The 23,669-nt window shown below is 40.9% G+C and overlaps 1 protein-coding gene and 2 long non-coding RNA genes across 3 annotated transcripts in view; 1 reads left to right on the top strand and 2 right to left on the bottom strand.

The window, feature by feature from the left end:
• LOC140608194 (uncharacterized) overlaps positions 1-23,669 on the bottom strand; it is a 121,919-nt gene that overhangs the window by 34,510 nt on the left and 63,740 nt on the right. Inside the window, exons 5-6 of the long non-coding RNA XR_012010205.1 lie at positions 16,507-16,592; positions 16,011-16,057 (exon numbers count right to left, since the gene is read on the bottom strand). This is a non-coding gene — a long non-coding RNA (uncharacterized lncRNA). The remainder of the gene's footprint in view (positions 1-16,010; positions 16,058-16,506; positions 16,593-23,669) is intronic.
• Positions 9,365-13,546, bottom strand: LOC140608189 (uncharacterized). The gene is made up of 3 exons (XR_012010204.1): positions 13,316-13,546; positions 13,043-13,145; positions 9,365-12,932 (listed from the first exon to the last, which is right to left on the bottom strand). It is a non-coding gene; the product is annotated as an uncharacterized lncRNA (long non-coding RNA).
• The window catches only part of RB1 (RB transcriptional corepressor 1), a 145,224-nt gene continuing 135,764 nt past the window's right edge, over positions 14,210-23,669 (top strand). The window contains exons 1-2 of the mRNA XM_072783109.1: positions 14,210-14,331; positions 16,778-16,904. Coding sequence (XP_072639210.1) covers positions 14,210-14,331; positions 16,778-16,904 — 249 coding nt within the window. The remainder of the gene's footprint in view (positions 14,332-16,777; positions 16,905-23,669) is intronic.

Genomic DNA, 23,669 nt, shown 5'->3' on the forward strand with positions numbered 1-23,669 from the left:
GGCATAGTCTTCTTTGGGTGGATTGAGTCAATGAAGCTCCAGGCATAAAGATCAACTGAGAGAGAACCATACAGAAGGTGCCTTTTCCTCTGGAAACTTGTGTTGTAACAGATGATACATGACAGATGTTTTATGCTTTTCTCATCATCTTTGCAAGAATCTCGGGGTAATTTTGCTTGAGACATATGCTGCTATCCTTTGCCAAGGAAGTATTTCTCTTGTCTTTTAAATTTTTTTAAATCAAAATATAATTTACATGTAGTGATAAGCACAGATCTTATGTGCATAGTTAGGTGTTTTGACAAATGTTTTGACAGATGTAAGCCACATCTCATCAGACAGAGAACATGTTCATCACTATAGAAAATGATCTCATGCCTTTTCCAAATAAGTGCCTGCCCTTAATTCCCAGAGGCAACCAATGGTTCAATTTCTTTACCATAGATTAAGTTGGCTTGTCCTAGGACTTCATCAAATGGGATCATGCAGTTTGTACTCTTTTGTGTCTGGGCATCTTTAGTTTAACATAATGTTTTTGAGATTTGTTCATGTTTTGTGTCTATCAAAAGTTTATTCTATTTTATTGCTGAGTAGTATTCATTGTATTGTATTAATATACCACAACTTCTTTTTTTTTTTATACCACAACTTCTTTATCTACTTTTATATTGATAAAAATTTGCTTTTTTTCCCGATTTTTGGGGGCTATTTTGAATGAAGTTGTTGTGAATATTCTTGTTTATGTCCTTTTTGTGGACTTCTGTTTCTCTTGAGGGTGGAGTTTCTGGAGCGTGTTTAATGTCATAAGAAAACGTCAAACCATTTCCCAGAGAGGTTGTAACATTTTATACTCTGTGTTAGTTATCTACCGCTGCATGACAATATTACCACAAATTTAACAGCAAAAAGCAATATACTTTTTTTTTCTCCCAGTTTGGATCAGGAGGCTGGGCATAGCTTAGATAATCCTTTGCAAGGCTGCGATTGAGTGCTGACCCAAACTGGGTTCTCCTGCTTTAACTGGGGAAGGACATGATTCCAGACTCATGTGGTTTTTGGCAGAATTCACTTCCTTGTGTTGTGTGATCGAGAACTTCAATTTCTTGCTGGCTGCGAGCTGGTGGCCGCCCTCAGCTGCTAGAGAGGCTGCCAACAGTTCCCTACCATGTGGGGTTCTTTAACATGGGCAGTTGCTTCCTCAAAGCCAGTGAAGGAGCAAGAGATTCCATCCAGCAAGGTGAATGCAGCAATCTCATAAAATGTAATCATGTAATCAAATATATTTAATCATATACATCCCATTACCTTTGCCGTATTTTAATGTAAGTCCCACTCACACTCAAGGGGAGGGATCACACAGGGAATGAATACCAGAAGGTGGGGATTAAAGGGGCCAGTGTAAGAGTATGTACACCACACACTCCTACCGTAAATGAATGGTTGCTTCACATCTTTGCCAACATTCGGTGTTGCCATTTATTTAATTTTAGCCATTCCAGTTGTTGTAGAATATGCCACTGTGATTTATTGTTATTTTATTTTGTGAGTATAGTTGGCACGCAATGTTCAGTTAGTTTAAGGCATACAACATATGATTTGACAAGTTTGTGTGTTACACCATGCTCACTACAAAAGTAACTACCATCTGTCACCTACAACCCTATTACAATATCATTGGCTACTTCCCTATGCTGTACCTTTTACTCCCATTGTGGTTTTAATTTGTACCTCTAATGTCTAACGATGCTAAGTATTTCTCTATGAGCTTATTGGCCAATCATATATCTTCTTTCAGGGGATGCCTTTTCCTTGTATTTTGCCCATTTAAAAGGTTGTGTTGTTTGTCTTTTTACTATTGAGTTGAAGGAGTTCCTTATGTATTTTGGATAAAGATCTTTCGATAGATATATGCATTACAAATATTTTCTCTCTGTCTACGTATTGCCTAGGTTTTTTCTTAGCAGTGTCCTTTGATGAGCAGATAATTTTAACTTAGATGAAGTCTGATTCACCGATTTTTCTGTGATGTTTAGTGCTGTTCTGGTAAGAATATTCCTCTATTAGTAATTGGTAAAACGAGTAAATAGTACATTTAAAAATAAACCATGACCCAAAGGAGAAAGAACAAGGGAAATAAAATATTTTGAACTGAATGTTAATAAAAATACATATTAAACCATCCCATATTTGTGAGATACAGAGCTGAATCAGTGCCTAGAATGGAATTTGTAGTCTAACATGCTTACAGCTTAAAATAAATTATTTAGGGTGCCCTAAGTGGCTTAGTTGGTTAAGCATTTGCCTTCAGCTCAGGTCATGATCCCAGGATCCTGGGGTAGAGCCCCACATCAGGCTCTCTGCTCGGCAGGGAGCCTGCTTCTCCTGCTCCCTCTGCCTGCCCCTCCTCATTTGTGCTCTCTCTTTCTGTGTGTCGAATAAATAAATAAATAAATAAATAAAATCTTTAAAAAAATAACTTACTGAAGCTTCCACCTTACAAAGCAAAAGGAAATAAATAAGAGTAAATTAATCCAAGGAAGTTTTTAAAAGGAAACAATAAATTTAGGGAAAATCAATAAAATAGAAAATGAATCAACCAATTAATTCAGGAAAAATCAGCGTGACCAAAATTTTGTTCTTATAAAAGAACAATTGAGGCAATAAAGCTCTTCTTGGACTGATCAAGAAAAAAAATCAATGAAAAAAATTAGTAAGATAGAACTTTAAATCAGTTAAAAATTCATTGATATAATATACTGTGTCACACTAGCATAGAGGACAACGACCACACTGTTATCACACTGTTATCTCAAAAGATACAGAAAAAGCATTTGACTAAAATCTATTACCCTTTCATGACAAAAGTGCTCAACAAATTAGGAATAGAAGGAAAATTCCTCAACCTGATAAATACTTCTATGAAAGTCCCCCCAGAGAACATGATACATATCGGTAAAACACTGAATGTGTTCTGCTAAGGAACAGAAACAAGACAATGGTGTTTGTTCTCATCACTTCACCACTTCTTTTTTTTTTCTTTTTTTTAAGATTTTATTTATTTATTAATAAGAGACACAGAGACAGGCAAAGACACAGGCAGAGGGAGAAGCAGGCTCCATGCAGGGAGCCCGACGTGGGACTCAATCCCGGGTCTCCAGGACCACACTCTGGGCAGAAGCTGGCGCTAAACCACTGAGCCACCCTGGCTGCCCTGTTCTCACCACTTCTATTCAACATTGTATGGAAGGCTCTAACCTGGGAAGTTAGGCAAGAAAATAAAATAAAAGGCATTCAGATTGGAAAGGAAGAAGTAAAATGATATGATCTTGTATATTAAAAAAAAAAAGTTCTAGGAAATTCATTAAAAACAATGAACGATCTAAAAATAAAATAAGGAAAACAAGTCCATTTGCAATAGTACCAAAAAAGAATAAAATACTCATAAACAGATTTACCTAAATAAGTGTAATACTTATGATTTGAAAACTATAAGACATTGCTTAAAGAAAATAAAGAAGCCAAAAAAAAAAAAAAAGAAAGAAAATAAAGATGTCTCATTAAATGGAGAGACATTTCATGTCTTTGTATCATATGACTTACTATGGCAAAGTTAAGATGGAAATATTTCCCCAATTGACCTATATTTCAAAACAATCCCTTAATGTCTCAACTGTCTTTTTTTGCAGAAATTGACAAGTAAATCTAATATTATCCATATGTAAATGAAGTTTCAGAATCACCAAAGAATTCTTGAAAAAAAGAACAAAATTGGAACACTCACACTTTCCTTCTTTAAACTTATTATAGAACTACAGTAATCAAGATAGTGTGGTACTGACACAGGATAAACATACAGATCAGTGGAACAGTATTGAGAGTCCTGAAATGAACTCTTTTATTTCTGTTCAGTTGATTTTCAACAAGGGTACCAAGACAATTCAATACAGAAAAGAAAAAGCATGCTTTTCCACAAATGGTGCTGTTGACAGCTGGTGTCCACATACAAAAGAATGAAGTTGGATCCCTACCTCACATTATATACAAAAATTAGCTCAGTATGAATCAAAGACCTAAGGGTAAGAGCTAAACTACAAAATTCTCAGAGGAAACCAGGATAAAACTATGATCTTGCATTAGGCGTTGATTGGTTTCTTACCTATGCCACCACAAACCAAGCTACAGAACAAAAAATAGATTAATTGGGCTTGATAAAAATTAAACTTTTGTGCTTTAAGAAACAATCAAGAGAGTGGAAAGACAACTTATAAAATGGGAAAAATGTTTGCAAATCATATATCTGATAAGGGACTTGTATATACAACACATAAAGAGTTTTTACAATTCAAGGAAGAAATAAAAACTTAGACCAATAACCAGCAAAGAAATTGAATCAATAATAAAAAAATCCTCTCAACATGCAAAAATCCAGGGCCATATGGCTTCACAGGTGAATTCTACCAAACATTTAAGGAAGAGTTAATACCTATTCTTCTCAAACTATTCCAAAAAACGGAAATGGAGGGAAACCTTCCAAATTCATTCTATGAGGTCAGCATTACCCTGATGCCAAAAGCAAATAAAGACTCCACTAAAAAAGAGAACTACAGGTCCATATCCCTGATGAACACATCCCTGAGATATAAAAATTCTCAGTAAAATACCAGCAAACTGAATCCAACAGTACATTAAAAGAATCATTCACCATGACCAAGTGGGATTTATTCCTGGGCTTCAAGGGTAGTTCAATATTCACAAATCAGTCAACTTGATACACATTAATCAAAGAAAGGATAAGAACCATATGATCCTTTCAAAAAATGCAAAAAAAAAAAAAGCATTTGACAAAGTACAATATCCATTCATGATAAAAACCCTCAACAAAGTAGATTTAGAGGGAATATATCTCAACCTAAAGCCAAACACAAAAAACTCACAGCTAATATCCTCCTAAATGGGGAAAAAACTGAGAGCTTTTCCTCTACGGTCAGGAACAAGGCAGGGATGTCCACTCTCACCACTGTTATTTAACATAGTACTGGTTATTTAACATATTTATGTCCATGACTTTGACTTAGTCGTGCCTTTGTATTTAAAGTAAATCTCTTGTCAATAGCATATCATTATGTTTTGCTTTTTTTATCCAGCCAACTCGTACTGCCTTTTAATTAGCATATTTGCTTTTCAGTTATATCTTCTTTCATTCTTTTGAAGGTTGGCTGCTATAGTGATTATACTATGCATCTCTGATGAATTGATATGCAACTTTATTTATAATGTAAGGACTTCACAACTGTGATTGTATACATTTTTAAATTACAAATAATATCCTTTTTTCTTATTATTAAGCACCATACATAGTAACAATTGTACAAACCTAGATTTATTGTGTAAAAATAAAATTAATGAGGAGAAACAATCTTTGTGTTGTTATTCATCCTTTGCAACCTTTATTTATTTATTTACTTATTTATTCGTTCATTTATTTATTTATTTATTTTTAAAGATTTTATCTATTTACTCATGAGAGACACATAGGGAGAGAGGCAGAGACATAGGCAGAGGGAGAAGCAGGCTGCATGCAGGAAGCCCGATGTGGGACTTGATCCCCAGACCCCGGGATCACGCCTTGAGCCAAAGGCAGATGCTCAACCACTGAGCCACCCAGGCGTCCCTGTGACCATTTTTTTATAGGTATATTCACTTTACTGCTTCTTCTATGAACTTGCCATCACTCAATATGGAATGCAATTAATTGCTCAGTCTCATGGGAGCATCTTTAAGAGGTAATATAAATGACCCTAATCCCAGAACAGACTTCTGAGAAGAAGACAGAGAATTTATCTGCTAGATCTTCTTGTCAAAAATTTTCCTCATGGACATTGAATCCACACATTTCAGGGCTGTTCGTGTATAGGCGCAATAGATCCTGCAGCATCTCATTTGTCTTTTATGAGAAAACTCCAGGACAGAAGGCAAGATGTGATATTGTTTGGTTATAAGGTGAGCTAACCATCAAGTTGTGCTAATGTGAAGTCTGTTGCTCAAAGGTGTTGGCTGTCACAGTGTTGGCTGGGACAAAACAAGTGGCTAATGGCCCTGAAGCTGGTGAAGCCAAAAGCATCTGAGTATGGAATGCACCTTTTTCACCACTCACTTTCATTCGTGCTTCCCATTATATTCACCCCTATACTACAATAGAAGCATCAATTTTTGTGAGTAGATCATTCCATCACTTCTTCCTCGAGGGGGAAAGAATCCGTTCATCTCATCACAGAGTCCTGTTCAAGATGATATCCAGCCGCCTTCTCTGAAAACACTTAAGGCAAGTAGGTTAATGGAACAAAGTCAAGTCCCTGCTGATGAAGATAATCTTAAGGCCATAGTTGATAATATTCATCTCTTTCTCCTCTACTCTTTTGTACTCTCATGTCAGTCTACCACTGGCCACTGTCTGTCAGCAGTGGAGAAGGCAGGGGGTACCTGTCGTAGATGAGGCAGGTCTCATTTGGCTAAGGATAATTCTCAGTGAATTCTCACAGCAGCTAGGGGATGAGTGAGTGTGCGAGTAGGTAAAGGAGATTTATGCAAAGCACCAACGGCATCCGTCGACTACAAGGGGTTCATCCTACCTCCACTCTTTATTTCTTGCCCCCTTATACTCTAGTAATTGGGGGATGCAGTTCTATATATTAGCTGCTGGTTCAGTGCATATACCGAATGTTAGAGGGCAGTCCCCAGCTCTGCACTGCCTCAAGTATTTTGTTACACAACAAGATCTAGCTAACATGGATGGATTACATGGTTAAGGCTACAGGGGCCCATAGCCACGTGTTTGTTGTTTCCCCTCTTTTGTCATAAAATATATTCTTTGGGCTGGGTAGTTATTGCGAGAGAAACCACGTCAATGTTAACGGGCTCCTATAACTTTTTGAATATCGGTGCTGGCAGAGGCACTGAGGACAAGGAAGGCAAATTCATGACTAAAGTAGGTGCCCATTTGATAAGGATGCGTCGCTGCCTCCTCCAAGGTAGAACTGGTCCAAAGTAACCCGCCTGCCATCAAGGGGCTGACTGGTCTTCTCAAAGAGTAATGGCAGATGAAAGGCTCAGTTTTAGTATCTGCAAGTGGCCAGCTGGAAATACAGCAATGGCCATTGATCTAGCTGGATCAGAATTAGTAGGAGTCTGTATTTTCTGGCCCATGCAATACTTTCATGACTTCCACCATGACCTCTCTATTCACAGGATCTTTGCGCTGATGGCACAAGACATCTCATTCACCTGATGCCTGAGAATATTCTCTTTGGGAATTAATATGAGACACAGAGATATTCTCACTCCTATACATCCATTCAAATTTTGTATTCCAGGCCAATCTGTCCCCAATATTCCGATCATGGTTTTTTTTTTTTTTTTTTCCAGGTCCTGAATCAATTAGCCAAGCCCTTCATCTCTGCCTAGAAATTCTTGCATATCCACATCCCTATCTCAGGCCACTTCTTGCTCCTAAGAGATAAAACAACATGTGCATTGCTCACAAATCTTCCCAAGGGAGGATTCCCCACCATCACTGTACTGTGGGCATCAGCAGTGCATTTTTTATGGTACTTCCATCTTGTACCGCCCCATATGTAAACTAGGTCCAAGGTCTTTCCTTCTACATCATTGCTCTTAGAGAAAACCCTCAGGCCAAAAGGACTGAACTGGGAGAGAAGTAGCACAAGAGAGGTTGGGGATATAAGAGTTTAGACCATTTGTTCCCATTTACTCATGACTTCCTAGTCCCTGCATGCTTGATCCCTAATGTACCGTATCCATTGTATAATGGATTGGCGTGGACAGATTTTTATCGCTTAGAGAATAATAATCAGTGCATGATGGGCTACCCCTATTGCTCAGGCACGCTGTCTCCATGCACATATAGCTGATTTTTCAAATAGAGTCTAACTCTCTGCTGCAGAAGGTTGCCCTGCACTAGAGGTATACCCCCTCCTATTGGGGCTCGCTGGAGACTCTATATCACTTATTCACCACAAATACCTCTCATACCATTGGATCTGCTGGATTATACAACTCAAGCAGTAGAGCGGTTTGCATTGCAGCTTGGATTTAGAGATGTCTCTTATTTTGGTAACTGCTTGCAAATGAAAGCTTTCTAAGTCACCTGATAAGTGGGTTGGGGATATATTCCCAAAGACAGTATATGCCTTCAAAATCCAAAGAGGTCCACTAAGTGATGAGTCTCTCTCCTAGTGGCAGGAGGTGAGAGGTACAAGTTGTTCTTTACATTAAAGGTGATACTTCCTGCATCCCCAGAATTTTGGAATCCTAAAAAGTTTATTGATGTGGCAAGCCCTTGGATTGTCTCAGAGGTCTCTCTTCCATTCTTCAGCATGCGCGTGTTTTACAAGGGCCATTCAGATTAATATTGAAAGCGGAGTCTACAGACTGTTGCTGGTTGGTGAACTCTTGGTTACTGGTTCTTGCAAGATAAATTCTTTCTTTTAAGATTTTATTTATTTATTCATGAGAGAGAGACACACACACACAGAGGCAGAGACACAGGCAGAGGGAGAAGCAGGCTCCATGCAGAGAACCCAATGTGGGCCTCGATCCTGGGACTCCAGGATCACGCCCTGAGCTGGAAGGCAGATGCTTAACTGCTGAGCCACCCAGGCATCCCACAGGATAAATTCTGAAATTGAAAATCTATGTTTAGAACATTTTTATAGCAATCTGACATTGCTGTGACATCCAAGTATATGATCAGAAGCCTCATCTCATTAAGCTATTGATCATTTTGGTTATTGTCAAACTTGTGATAATTCACACGTGCAGCAAGGTATGTGCTGGTCAAATTCAGTGATTTCCAAAAGTATGGCTCCAAGACAGATTGGAAAAAACAAACAAACAAACAAACAAACAAACAAAGTAGTCCTTCACTATGAGAAACACTGAGTAGTAGTACTTGCCGCTTTGTGCTCACCAAGACAGAAAACAGAAGAGTTAAAATAGCCCTGACACAAGAAAGTAAATGTGTACTCCTATTCTCTCTCTATGAAGGCAAAGTGTTTTTGATTCTTTCTCATGATGGAAATTAAGGAAAGCTCATTTACCAATTAATACCTATGTACCAAATGCCAAATCTATGTTGATCTCCTCTAGTAAAGACACCACATGTAGTATGGCAGCTTCTACTGGGGCAATCACCTGGCTAGATTTATGGTGGTCCACTGTCATGTGCCATGATCCCATTTTTGTAAGGGTCAGACAGGAGAATTGGTTGAATAGGGATATAATAGAAACCATGAAGTCTGCATCCTTTAAATGTTTGACAACTATATCAAAAAAACAAAAACAAAAACACAGTTGAACTGAACCATTTTTATTAAACTATACTCAAAAATAAACTCGAAATGGAGTAAAACCTAAATGTAAGACCTGAAACCATCAAACTCCGAGATGAAAACAGGTAGTAATCTCTTGGATGCTGGCCTTAGCAACATTTTTCTAGATGTGTCTCCGTAGGTGAGAAAGATAAAAGCAACAAAAATAATTTACACCAAAATCACAATCTTTATTTATTTATTTATTTATTTATTTATTTATTTCAATCTTTAAAAAAAAATATGTCCAACGGAAGCCTTTCCATATTAAGCCTTTCTTAATATACCTTAAGGTGAGAGCTGACTGCCCTGATGTATCGTTTTCTTGTACAAAGTATGCAATTCCAGTAACAGAATCCGTCCCAATCTCTACAATATTGTCCTCATGCTGCTCGGGCATCACTGCCACTACACAGTCCAATGTCTCACTTTCAGGTGCACTGCATCCGACTGGCCACAGGTGGGAAGTCTTAGTAATTATGATCCCCCTGTGTGGCCTCACCTACGACCCACAAACCACGCCTCGGTCTTTATTGTCCTAAGACCAGTGGTTAACCCACCTCTAATATCCCATCCTGAGTGTCTCCAGGACACTTGGGAGACAAGTCTTTTAGCTTGGGTTCTCTAGAAAGTAGAGACTGAGTGCAGTTTGAAAGAAATAGGAGTGAAGGCAAAGGGGAGTGGACGGGGGAGGAGAGGAAACCAATACAAATGAAATCGTACCAAACTAGCACCACTTGGTATCACGCCCAATTGATTGCTCAGTGTCATGGGCACAGGTGAGGCATGGGGACACCCTCGTTAGCAGAACAAGTATAGATGCACTCTCCTGGATGTGGCTGGCTTTGTGGGCGGGTGAGCTATGCAGTTCTCTAACAGTCCATTTAGAAAGGCACTGTGCTTGGTTTAATGTTCCACACTCACCATCCGGAAAATCTCAATAATTTGTGAATAAGGGGCCTTGCATTTTCATTTTGCTCCGGGTCCCGCAAATTATGTTATCTGGTCCTGCTAATGTAAATTCCAGTTTAGTAGGGGAACCAGTGTTATTCTCTCTCCTGCGAAATGTGAATTAGTGATACAGAGAGGGAGTCATTGTGGCAGGAGAAAATTATAAAGAGAGGAAGATGAGCAGTGTTCACAGAGGCAGGAAAGATGGGAGTCAGCTGTTGGATGGATGACAGGGCACATGACTGCAGCAGAAGGGACTCTTATTTTTTAGTTTTTTGTCTCTTTCACTTTTCTCACTTAAACTCATCCATAATCCTGAATAATTAAAGTAAAATAGTAGATCTCTGTTTTTCTTGAAACCTGAAAGACTCTAATGGAGATGAGTTGAATCATGGAAATGAAATAAAGCAAATGGAGAGGAGAGGTGGGGATCTTTTAGGCCAGCGTTATGTCACACTATCTGTGAAGGACCTTTCCTTTGTTTTAAACTTTGTGAATTGATACTTCTGGAAAACAAAAAAAATTTAAATAATTTGAAAAATGAAAACAAAAAAATGACAAACTCACATTTTTTTTAGTATTTTAAACAGATATAAAATTACATTTCAAAAAACATAGAACAAAAAGTTACATCGCATAAAAGAAGAAACTACAAAAGCTACTTTCACTGAAAGCGTGCAAATAGGCGATTAATATGACGAACTGTGAATATATGGTCAGTTTTTTATCATTCCATAGTTGTGACAATCACAAGGTTGGGAGTGAAGGAGCAATCTCCCATATTAAACGCTGTATTTAATATTTTAAATTTGTCAGTAGTTGTACATTTTTCACAGATGAATGTGTTTCTTGGGTCTGTTAAATGATCTAAGCTAGGTTGCATGGCTGAGATATTGTATATCTAAACTGTTTCTAGGTTTTATTCAGTAACCCTCACTGTAGAGAAATTAGTCTCTCAGAGATACGTTTAATGGAATGCAAGTGATTTTAAGACTATTTCATCAAGCTCAGGATATTCACTTTTGTTTTTTATACAAAATGGAGCAAATAACGCTTTATTTTCAAGATTCATCTCATCAGTAATAGTGTCAGTTCATTATAAGTTCCAAAACTTTGTCCTACTAAATGATAGTTACATTTAGAGTACCCTTCAGTTAAAGAAATGGATTCTGGATCCATGAATTCCCTATGTGTGGAGATTATTTTCATGGAAAATAAAAATTCCAAATGTTTTGTCAAACTCATAATTAGTTTCTTTATATTTTATATGTGAATGCTACTGAAGTTTGATGGCCTTATTGCTTCAATAGTCAGTTACGGTTTTAATATTTACTATGAGTTTTGGCTATGAACTCAATAGAAGGAAGATGACACTTCTGAGTAAAACTAGTAAAAATAATCTTTAATTCTTTATAATCACTCCTCTGGTCATTGGTTTACTACTATTATTACGGACATACTACTGACATGTGTCTTTTCCTGACAAAACAGGACAGGAAGGCTTACATCACCATCTATAATTTAGGGTGAAAAACAAATGACACAAACTTTACTTCCCTAATTTTGCTATGAATCTCAAAAAAAAATAGGCTGGATTAAAAATTAAAATGACTAAAACTGTAACAAGTTAAAAAAGTAAATAAATATTTACATTTTCACAGATTTGTATTCACTTTTGGGTTACAGGTAACGATACTAGCCTTGGCATTTCACTCCCTATAATGTGGCCCTACTGCACATGACAGGGACACCCGCAACCCCACAAGTTAGGGAACACCTGACCTGTTCCATGTTCTGTTTAATGAGAGGTGTCCGACGATCATGTGCTCGGATGTAGCTGAAATATTAAATCGCTCTAAGGGCTGCTAAGCACTCGCTCTCGATCCCTGTGCTTACTTCTTTGTGGGTATCCGCCAACTGCGCAGCGTGCGCCCAAGGAGCACACTTTGGGTCATGCTGCTGTCGGGGAGGGGACCTGCACTGAAGACAAGGGAAAGTAGAACCAGGGGAGGAGTTTACAAAGGAACAGGAGGGAGGGGGAGGAAAAGGGGACCCTGGATTTGTGGAAGACTAGCGAAGCTTTACGCAAGAGGAAGTGGTTTAACTGCGTTAACTGCAAGAAAGGCCAAGTAGAGAGAAGATCAGAAAGAAGTCATTGAACTGACAACCAGGACGGGGGCAACTTTTGAAAAGACTGGTTTCACTGTTGGGGAAAGATCAGGAAAGGCTTCTTTTAAGAATCTGCAGAATTTCTTATGTTTCTTTGGTTGTGCAACAGAAAGCCGTGTGGGGGGATTTAAAACTTTGACCCGATTGTTCCTGAATCGTGTGTATAAGGATTTATTTATTTGTTTGTTTGTTTGCTTATTTATTTATTTTCAAATCCTCTGACCCCCCCATCCGCTCCCTAACGCTGGGCGGATTCACCCATCTGGGGAAGACCAAAGCACCGATTTCAAAGGGTTGTTCTGAGGCTGGCGATCACTGGTTGAGGCCCAGCACGCGCCGGGCACACAGTGGGCGCTCGTCCCGCGTGGGCCGGGCCGGGCCGGGCGGGCCGGGCGGGCTTGCATTCATTCAGCTGCCGCTTTTTCTCTGAAAATGCCCCTTACAGTTTGCCGGCCCCTCCCGGTTCTGTGCGCGCGCGCGCGGTTTTTAAAACTTCGTTTACGGGGCAGCCCGGGCGGGGGTGGGGGGTGGCTCACCAGCGCGTGACCCCGGGGTCCCGGGTTCGAGTCCCGCGTCGGGTCCCCGCGTGGAGCCTGCTTCTCCCTCTGCCTGGGTCTCTGCGTCTCTCTCTCTGTGTGTCTCTCATGAATAAATAAATAAAATATTAAATACAATCCTGACTTAAAAAAAGATGAAAGTTCATTTACTCCCGAGGGACACCCGGAGAGGGCGATGCTCGGACGCGGGACGGCGGGCGGCGCCTGCGGGGGGCACCGGGGGCCGCGGCGGGCGGGCGCTCAGGTCCTCACCGGCTCTGCCCCCGGCCCCGTCTGCGCGCGCAGGTCCCGGAGGGCGGCCGTGCTTCGCCCCGCGCGTCCCGCCGTCTCCCGGCGTCGCCAGCGTTCGCGGCCCGGGGGGCTCCGCAGACGGTTGTTTTTGTTTTGGCGGATCCGGCGGGGCGGATTGGGCGGGAGCGGGAGCGGGGGCGGGGCGGGGAGGGGCGAGGGGGCGGGGCGGGGAGCGGAGGGCGGTCGGGGACGGGGGGACGGGGAGACGGGGAGAAGGGGAGAGGGGGTCGCAGCGCGGAGGGGGCGGGGACGCGGGGGAGGCTCGGCGGGGGCGAGCCGGAGGTCGCGGGGCGGTGGGAGGGCGCGGACGCGGGTCGCGGGGGGGCGGCGCGGAGGGGGCGGGGAGGGGCGGGGAGGGGAGGGGGCGCGGCGGGGCGGGGCGGAGGCGGCGGGAGGGCGCGGCGCGCGGCGGGGTGTCGCGGGGCGGGGGGGCGCGGCGGGGCGTGCCCCCGGGGTGCGCTCGCTAGATACGGCGCCGCCGCCGCCCGCCGCCGGAGCGGGGCCCAGGGCGGCGGGGGTCGGGCCCGCGCCGGGAGAGGCGAGCGCGTCCCGGGGGCCGCGGGGGTGCAGGCCCCGCCCGCCGCGCGCCCGCCGCCGCCCCGCGCCCCCGGAGCGCCCCGTCCGTCCCGCCGCCGGCGGCCCCGGAGCTCGCGGACGTGACGCCGCGGGCGGAAGTGACGTTTTCGCGCGGCTGGCCCGGCGCTCGGTGGGCGGCGGGAGGAGGGCTCGTGGGCTCCGCCGGGCGCCGCTCCCCGGGTCTGCGCGCAGCGGGGCGGCCCCGAGGTGCGCCCCCCGCCCCGCCCCGCCGCGCCGCGCCGCGCCGCGCCCCGCCCCGCCGCCGGCCCGCGGACAGCCATGCCGCCCAAAGCCCCCCGGAGGGCCGCCGCCGCCGCCGCCGAAGCCCCGCCGCCGCCGCCGCCGCCGCCCGAGGAGGACCCGGCGCAGGACAGCGGCCCCGACGACCCGCCTCTGCCCGGGTGAGCCCAGAGCGGCGGGGGCGGGCGCGGGCGCGGGCGGGGGCCGGGGCGGGCGCGGTGTCGGCGGGGGCCGGGCGCCGGCTTGACAGGTGTCGGGCGGGGGGGGGGTCGGGCGCCCGCGCCCGGTGACAGGTGCCGCCGCCGCGCCCGCGGACACGGAGCCGGCGGCCGACGCGGCGGGGGACGGGCGGCCTCCCGCGGACACGGCGGCGGCGACGCGGCTCCAGGCCTCGGCACCGGGCAAGCCCCGCGACGCGCCCCGCTGGAGCGCCGCTGCCTGCCTCCGCTCCCTCTCCGTGGTCCCCCTGCACAGCCTCGGTATCCGTCTTCGGCGCTTTGCAGCGCTTCTTCCATTTTGCCTTCCAGTCCGGACACATCCTCGCGCCTGCTCTTGTTTTGTTTCGCTTGGGCTGCAGAGTTCGTGAGCTGCCCGTGCTCACAGCACACTTCTTCCTCCCCCCGCCCCCCACCCCAACACCAGCACCGCCACCAGCACCAGCACCAGCACCACCAGCACCAGCACCAGCACCACCCGCACCACCACCAGCGCCACCACCAGCACCAGCACCACCAAGTGGTCTCTAAATTTAGGCGACTACTGTGATAATACAGTAGAACGTGACAGGGAGGACTTATTCTGTTGCAGCATCCTATTTTTCACGATCGTGGTACTTTATGGTTAAGAACCTAAGACTGAAAGACTATGATTGCCATTATTTTTGCCAGTCCTGGTTCCACCACTCTGAGAGTACCTGTTTTTTGTTTTGTTTTGTTTTGTTTTGTTTGAGAATGGGATTGCTTTCTTTTCCTCACCGCTTCCTCACCTGTTCTAGTCCATTACTAAGCCCTATTCTTTGAACTTGCTAGACACTAACAGGGTTCAGATAGATTGTGAACGATTGGAATGGGCTTCTGGGATGGCCTGTGAAAAGCTGTTAAAAATACATATGTTGAAATGGGTTGTCTTACAGGTCAGTTAAAAATCACACTCGCTAATTGGGGGGAAAAACAGTCAAGCTGTTCTGAAAGCAAATTTAATTTCTGATTAAGCTCTGTTGTGTCCAGTACTTGAACGTTTTCATTTGGAAAAAGCAGTAAATCTACTCTATAAAGAGTTCCATGTTTACCACGGAGCTTTGGAAGCGTCCTCTGGATTATTGTAGGGTAACCAGAAATATTCAAATTAGGGCCCCCACCTGGGAAAAGAAGGCCTTTCTTCCCCACCCCAACATTGCATTATTTACTTTTAAATGATGGAACTATAAAAAATTTTCCTGTAAGTAAAACCATACAGGATACACTCCACTCTTGATTAACCATACCCCCCGAAAGGTTTTGCTAGTACGGGCAGTTGAACTGTGTAGACTAGCTGCTTAGCAAGGGTGAAACTAGTGCCTGGCAATCCAAAGCCAAGCGTCCTGCTTAGGGATGGATTCAGGGCCCGCTCCACCTGCATTTTCAGTGATGGAATCTGTCTGTACCTTGAAGCTGAGATCTTCTCTCTGTTGCATTATATCTGGCCTAAGTGGGAATGTTGGAAGGGAAACCTTCACTAGGAGCAAGAGTGCACCCTCCTTGTTGACATGATCAAAGTTAATTACGCTCTGAAGGAGGTTTACCAGTCTGGCATAGTGGTCAAGGGCATGGATCATGGAGTTAGACTTGGGTTTCCCACTTACTGGCCATGTCCTCAAGTGAGTCCTTTAACTTCTTATTTGGTACTTGTCTGTAAAACAAGGATAAGAGTACTTATCTAGTAGGCCCATGTGTGGATTCCACTGAAACTATACATTTAAGATACTTTATTCACACAGGCTCAGAGTAAATACTCAAAAATTATTAGCTATTCCTTATATTATTATTAGGTGTCAAATAGACATTAAGAGAATGAAAGGGAGCTAGCCAACAAGAAACTATTGACTACCTATCTTGGGTAAGGAAGATCGAAGAGAAAAGGCTGAAATAAGAATAGCAGGAATTCATGTTAAGTTTCTTATTACGTGAGAAATGCTTATAGGTAGAGAGATTATATGAGACGTTGATAAGCGTAGACTGCATTTTAGCAAAATTGCTGATACTAAATTGATTCTGCAATATCATAAATGGGCTTTCTTCTTTTTGCTCTTATTGTCATCCCGCTTTTCCCATACAGCGTTAGCTATCATACTTACTTACTTTTCCAAAGCTATTTTGCTGTTCTGGTGTGTATGTGATTCAGGCCAACAAACATCTTTCACTGTGTTGTATATTTGTTGGAAGGACTATGAAAAAAATAAACATTTAAATTCTGTAATTTTTTTTCAAAGATAAATAAGATTTTAAAGTACTTAGTAATGCCTTTTTTCAGAATAATGATGTTTGTTATATGCAAACCATTGAAGCAAATGTTTACTTTTAGTTTGATTTCTAAATATATCCCCATTATATGTCTGTTTTTATCTGGTAGGCTTGTGTTTGAAGAAACCGAAGAACCCGATTTTACTGCATTATGTCAGAAATTAAAGATACCAGATCATGTCAGAGAAAGAGCTTGGTTAACTTGGGAGAAAGTTTCATCTGTGGATGGAGTATTGGTAAGGATTTCTTTAACATTTTTTGAAGAAAACTTTCTCATTATTTTTTAAAAAAGATTTTATGTATTTGATAAACAGAAAGAGAGCCTGAACATGGGGAGGGGTAGAGGGAAAGGAAGACAGAGAATCTCAAGGAGATTCTCTGCTGAGCACAGAGCCCCATGTAGGGCTCGATCTGAGGACCCTGAGATATGACCTGAGCCAAAACCAAGAGTCAAATGCTCAACTGACTGAGCCACTCAAGTGCCCCCCAATTTTCTCAATTAAAAAATGATTTTGAATTACTATAGATAACTTGGAAAATAGAAAAATATAAAGAAAAGAAAAGCTAGTAATAATTTTGTTACCCAGAGGTAAATAACTCTGATAGTGTTAAAAATATCCCCACGTAACCCCCCAAAGTATTTTTCCCCCAAAGTACTTTGAAGCAAATCTTAGATATCATATGCATACGTACTTCACTCAGATGCAAAAATTTTTTAAAAACAAAGCCATACCTTATAATTTTTAATATCTTACAATATGTAGTGTTCAAAATTTGATTGTTTTAGAATTAGAATTAGTTTTGCTAGAATTTACAGTCTTTGATAGCGTTTGATATATTCCATTTTTTTGCATAAGTATATGTATGTATATGTAATATGACTCAATAGTGCTGTATATGTACTGGGGGAATATTCCATGCATTTAAAAAATAACTCCCTCAACAATCCATTGAGGGTATGACAAAAAGTCTTTATTTCATATGTAAAATGTAAAATCTTGATTTTATAGAAAAAGATACTGAAATAGAATGAGATTAAGTAACTTGACCAAGGTTCCTGACTTGGTCATTTAAAACACAGATTTGGGGGATCCCTGGGTGGCTCAGCGGTTTAGCGTCTGCCTTTGGCCCAGGGTGTGATCCTGGAGTCCCGGGATCGAGTCCCACGTCGGGCTCCCTGCGTGGAGCCTGCTTCTCCCTCTGCCTGTGTCTCTGCCTCTCTCTCTCTCTGTGTCTCTCATGAATAAATAAATAAGTTTAAAAAAAAATAAAAAAAATAAAACATTCGGAATCATACATATAGGTATATGTAGTTACATATAATAGTTTTATATCTTATTTTAAAATTTTTTTCTTGGGGTACCTAGATGGCTTAGTTGATTAAGCATCTGCCTTTGGCTCAGGTCATGATCCCCGGGGTCCTGGGATTGAGCCCTGCTTGGGGCTCCTGCTCCATGGGGAGACTGTTTCTCCCTCTCCTGCTGCCTGCCACTCCTCCTGCTTGTGCTGTCTCTCTCTTTGTCAAAAAAATAAAATCTTAAAAAAAGGAAAATAAATTTTTTTTCTCAACATCATGAGCATTTTACTGTGTTATTAAATATTTTTGGGTATTTGATAATATAGTTTCTAATGTATAATGTTTTATATATTAGATATTTTTTAATTTCCTAACTCTTAAAATATTATTTGATATTTTTTCCCCATAACTTTTTGGCTCTATAAAATGATGTGATGAATATCTTTACTCACAAGAATAATGCCTGGCACAAAGTAAGTCCTCAGTGGTTCGTTAAATTAATGAATGAATCTGATTATTAGAATACATTTTTACAAGTTGAATTACTGAGTCAGTAGCTATGAACGTTTATAAATCTTTTGGTAATTATTGTTAAATTGCATTTCAGACCCTTTAAATGAATTTACTTTATTTTTTTTTTAATTTTATTTACTTATTAGAGAGAGAGAGATAGCTGAGCAGGGAGTCCAATAAGGGAATCGATCCCTGGACCCTGGAATTAGGACCTGAGCTGAAGGCAGACACTTAACCAACTGAGCCACGCAGGCACCCATGAATTTTCTTTCTTACAGCCTTGTATTAATGTATGTGTCTTTTTTTATTAACACAGCAAAATATGTTAATATACATTCCATAAAAGTGTTTAAAACTGTTAAAAAATTCTGGTATCTTAGTCCATTTGGGCTGTTTTAACAAAATACTGCGGACTGGGTAGCTTATAAACAATAGAAGTTTATTTCCTACAGTTCAGGAGGCTGGGAAGCCCGAGGTGGTGGTGTGGCCGATTCTGTGTCTGTGTGAGGGCCCGCTTCCTGCTTCGTGGACAGCGCCTTGTCACTGGCTTCACAAGTCGGAAGGGGTGGGAGCTTTCTCAGGCTTCTTTTATAAGGACACTGGCCCATTCATGAGGGCATAGCCCTCATGACTTGATGACTTCCCAAAAGCTACAACTCCTAATGCGTTTACATTGGGCATTAGGCTTTAAGCATATGGATTTTGGGGGACATAAGCATTTAGTGCATTATTATTTGGTAATGAAAAAAGAGAAAATGAATCCAGTTTCAAAGACCTGAACGTAATCTGGAACTCCTTACTAAAAAAGGAGGAATACTAAAGTATCTTGGGTGAATGACTTTGGTATTATCTTACCAAAGCATCTAGTGTGTACTTCCACTGATTTGGATACTTCATGTACAAAGGGTTTTTCTGGTGCATATGCAGTTATAGGGAGTCATAGCTTCTTCACCTCTTGCTCGCAGATGCTAGGCTTTTAGTTTTCAGAAAGTTGGGAAGGAGTAGCAGATTATAGAGAGTATCGGTGAATATAGGTAGTTTCCAATTTAGGAGTGGGTTATGTTTCCAATCTCTTTGTAAGTACAACATAGTAGTTAGGTTTCCAGGCCAGTTCACACAAAACTGTTTTTGTACTGAACTATAACAGTAAGAGTTTTCACTATAGAGGTCCTTTTAGGCTTCAGACCTGATTATAAGTATGAATACATGTTACAACTTGGGTATCCTATTCTTCTATCCTGGCTTTGTCCCTGCCTTCCATGGGAGCTGGCACAGTTTAAATCTCATTTCCTAATGAAGGTCGTGATGGGACTAGGAGATACGAAATCATTCTTGGTTGTATGCTGGAGGAAGACAAGGAAGGAATTTCATGTTATCTTTGGGATATTTGGTACCTATTTTTTGCAGGGGTGTATGACAGAAGAGGAGGTGGTATTGTTCTGTTACAGTTTCCAGATGTTTCCCTGGAAATATTCTTTTAAGTGATAGTTAAGTTTTTGAGGGTTGGCCTGAGGATTTACCCTCTTCATACAATAATTTCTAAGGGAGAATGTGACAGTGCGTGCAGAGAACTGAATGTTACGACAAAATGAACCTGTTTCTGATGCACCTGTTCCATTCTAGCTATTTCAGATAGCAGTTGGCTGTCTTTGAAACAAGAAGAGGAATACAATAACTAAGGGAATCTTTCTGGCAACTGAAAGTAGATGATGTTTATTGGAATAGAGGGTGGATTAAGAGCAAGGATTTGTCATCAGACTAGACTGACTCAAGTCTCAGTTCTACTATTTACTACCTCCACGATCTTGAACAAGTTACCTAAAAATCTCCAAGCCTCAGTTTTGTTATTTGTAAAAAGGACTAACAGTAATTTCTGGATCTTGGAGTTAACTGTGTGGATTAAATGATGTCACGCACATAAAGCACTTATTAGTGTAAATGAATGCCTATATTAGATTGTGCAGCCAGAATAATTTGACTTAAGAATTACCCCAGAAAATTTTATATTAATATAATTTTTAAGACAACTTAAGAATCAGTTAAAATACTTGAATTTTTAAAAGTTATTTAAATTCTGGTTAGTTAATATACAATGTAATATTAGTTTTGTGTGTACAGTTTAGTGATTCAACACTTCCATACATCACCCAGTGCTCATCACAGCAAGTGCACTCCTTAATCCCCATCACTTCTCCGCCCCCCCCCCGCCCCCCACCTACCACGCCTCTGGCAACCATCAGTTTGTTCTCTATAGTTAAGACTATGTTTCTTGGTTTGCCTCTCTTTTTTTTTTTTCCCCAATGATCATTTTTTTCCCTTAAATTCCACAATGCTTAAGATTATATGGCATTTGTCTTTCTCTGACTTATTTCGCATAGCATAATACTCTGTAGCTCCATCCATGTCATTGCAAATGGCAAGATTTCATTCTTTTTTATGACTGAATAATATTCTATAGTATGTATACTACATCATCTTTATCTGTTCATCAGTCAGTGGACACCTGGGGTATTTCCATAATTTGATTATTACAGATAATGGTGCTATATTTTTGTATTCTTTGGGTAAATACCTAGTAGTACAATTACTGGATCATAGGGTAGTTCCGTTTTTAACTTTTTAAGGAACCCCATACTGATTTCCAGAGTAGATGTACCAGTTGGCATTCCCACCAACAGTATGATAGGGTTCCCCTTTCTCCACATCCTTGCCAACACCTGTTGTTTCTTGTGTTGTTGATTTTAGCCATTCTAACAGATGTGAGGTGATTATCTTACTGTAGTTTTGATATGTATTTCCTTGATGATGAATGATGTTGAGCATCTTTTCATATGTCTGTTGGCCATCTGTATGCCTTCTTTGGAAAGATGTCTATTCAAGTCTTCAGCCCATTTTTTAATTGGGTTACTCGTTTTTGGGGGTGTTGAGTTTTGTAAGTTCTTCATATGTTTTGGATACTAACTCTTTATCCAGTATGTCATTTGCAAATACCTTCTCCCATTCTGTAGGTTGCCTTTTAGTTTTATTGGTTGCTTTCTTTGCTGTATAGAAACTCTTTATTTTGATCAAGTCCCAATAGTTTATTTTTGCTTTTGTTTCCATTGCCTTGGGAGACATATCCAGAAAGAAGTTGCTATGGCCAGTGTCAAAGAGATCACTGTGTTCTCTTCTAGGATTTTATGGTTTCAGGTGTCACATTTAGGTCTCTAATCCATTTTGAATTGATTTTTGTGTTTAGTGTAAGAAAGTGGTCCAGTTTTCCCAAGGCCATTTGTTAAAGAGACTTTTTCTCATTGGATATTCTTTCCTCCTTTGTTGAAGATTAATTGACTCTATAGTTGACTGTATAGTTGTGGGTTCATTTCTGGATATTCTGTTCCTTGATCTGTGTGTTTTTGTGCTGGTACCATACTGTGCTGGTACTGTTTTGATCAGTACGGCTTGGTAATATAACTTAAAATCTGGAATTGTTATGCCTCCAGCTTTGCTTCTTCTTCTTTTTTTTTTTCATCAGCTTTGCTTCTTAATACAGGATAAGAATCATATGATCATTTCAATAGATGCAGAAAAAATTTTGCGAAGTACAGCATCCATTCATAGATAAAAATCCTCAACAAATTAAGGTTAGAAGGAACATAACCTCGACATAATATAGGCCATATATGAAAAACCCATAGCCGATATCATCCTCAGTGGGGAAAAAACAGAGATTTTCCTCTACAATTATTTAACATAGTACTGGAAGTCCTAGCCACAGCAGTCAGACAACAAAAAGAAATAAAAAGCATCTAAATTAGCAAGGAAGAAGTAAAACTTTCACTTTTTTCAGATGACATGATACTTTGTATAGAAAACCCAAAAGATTGCCAAAAAACTGTTAGAATTAATACACAGATTCAGTAAGGTCTCAGGGTACAAAATCAACAAACAAATCTGTTGCATTTCTATACAGCAATAATGAAACAACAGAAATAAATTAAGGAATCAGTTCCATTTACAGTTGCACCAAAAACAGTAAAATACCTGAGAGTAAACCTAATCAAAGAGATGAAGTCCTGTGTTCTAAAAACTATAAAACACTGATGAAAGAAATTGTAGATGACCCCAAGAAATGAAAAGACATCCAGTCTCATGGTTGGAAGAACATACATTGTTAAAATGTCTATACTTACCCAAAACAGTCTACACATTTAATGCAATTCTTTTTTATTTTTAATGCAATTCTTATAAAAATACCAACAGCATTTTTCACAGAGCTTAGAACAGTCCTTAAATTTGTATGGAACCACAAAATACCCCAAATAACCAAAACAACCTTGAAAATAGTTGAATTTATAAATGCATGTGTAATGATACTGATGTGGTACTTTAGCTAAAATTTAAGGAAGATTTGTGGTATTTTGTCTAGAAAAGTATTTTTTTCCTTTTTATATAAACATTTGATAGGTGTGTATAATATGTGATTGTTGTCATTAGATTAGATTGTGTTCATACTGCATATGGCATATAAATAAGGAATATTCCATGAAGAAATTGTCCAGGAGTGCCGTTCAAGTTGTGACTTACAGTGAATCAGTTGTTAGAATTTTGATTTTGTTTCTGCATCTTAAATGACTGCATAGTAGAATGGAAAAGGCCTTGGATCTAGAGGCAGGATAGTAGTTGCATTGTAGCTATAGGATTTTAGGTAAGTTGGTTATTTCTCTGAGTCTCAGGTTGCTCATCTGTAAAGCAGAAATGATGTCTGAATGTCAACCTCTTAGGGTTTTATGTGTGTATATATTCAAGAGCTTTGAAAAAATATTGCTCTTGATAAAAGATTTTTTTCCTCCTGATGTGGGTCATTATATTTAGAACCATAGTTGAAAGGAATAGTTTGGAACTAGAGTAACACTAGGCATTCCGTGTAAATTACACAGTACTAAGGATGTGAAACCTCTTCCTGAAGGGTTCTTCATGCAGGGTTGAAGTCCTTCTTTTGCAGATAACTTCTTTGCAAAAGGTTCTTTTTAATAACCTGAAAAACCAGAATATTCTATTTTATTAGGTTTTTTTTTTTTTTTTTTTTTTTGAGAGAGAATGTGCACATGCATGTGGAGGGGAGGGGCAAAGAAAGAGGGAGCGAGAGAATCCTTTTCTTTTTCTTTTTAAAAAGATTTTATTTATTTATTCTTGAGAGGCAGGGGGAGAG

Source organism: Canis lupus, chromosome 17, assembly GCF_048164855.1.
Source record: "Canis lupus baileyi chromosome 17, mCanLup2.hap1, whole genome shotgun sequence".
In the NCBI taxonomy this organism is placed as follows: domain Eukaryota; kingdom Metazoa; phylum Chordata; class Mammalia; order Carnivora; family Canidae; genus Canis; species Canis lupus.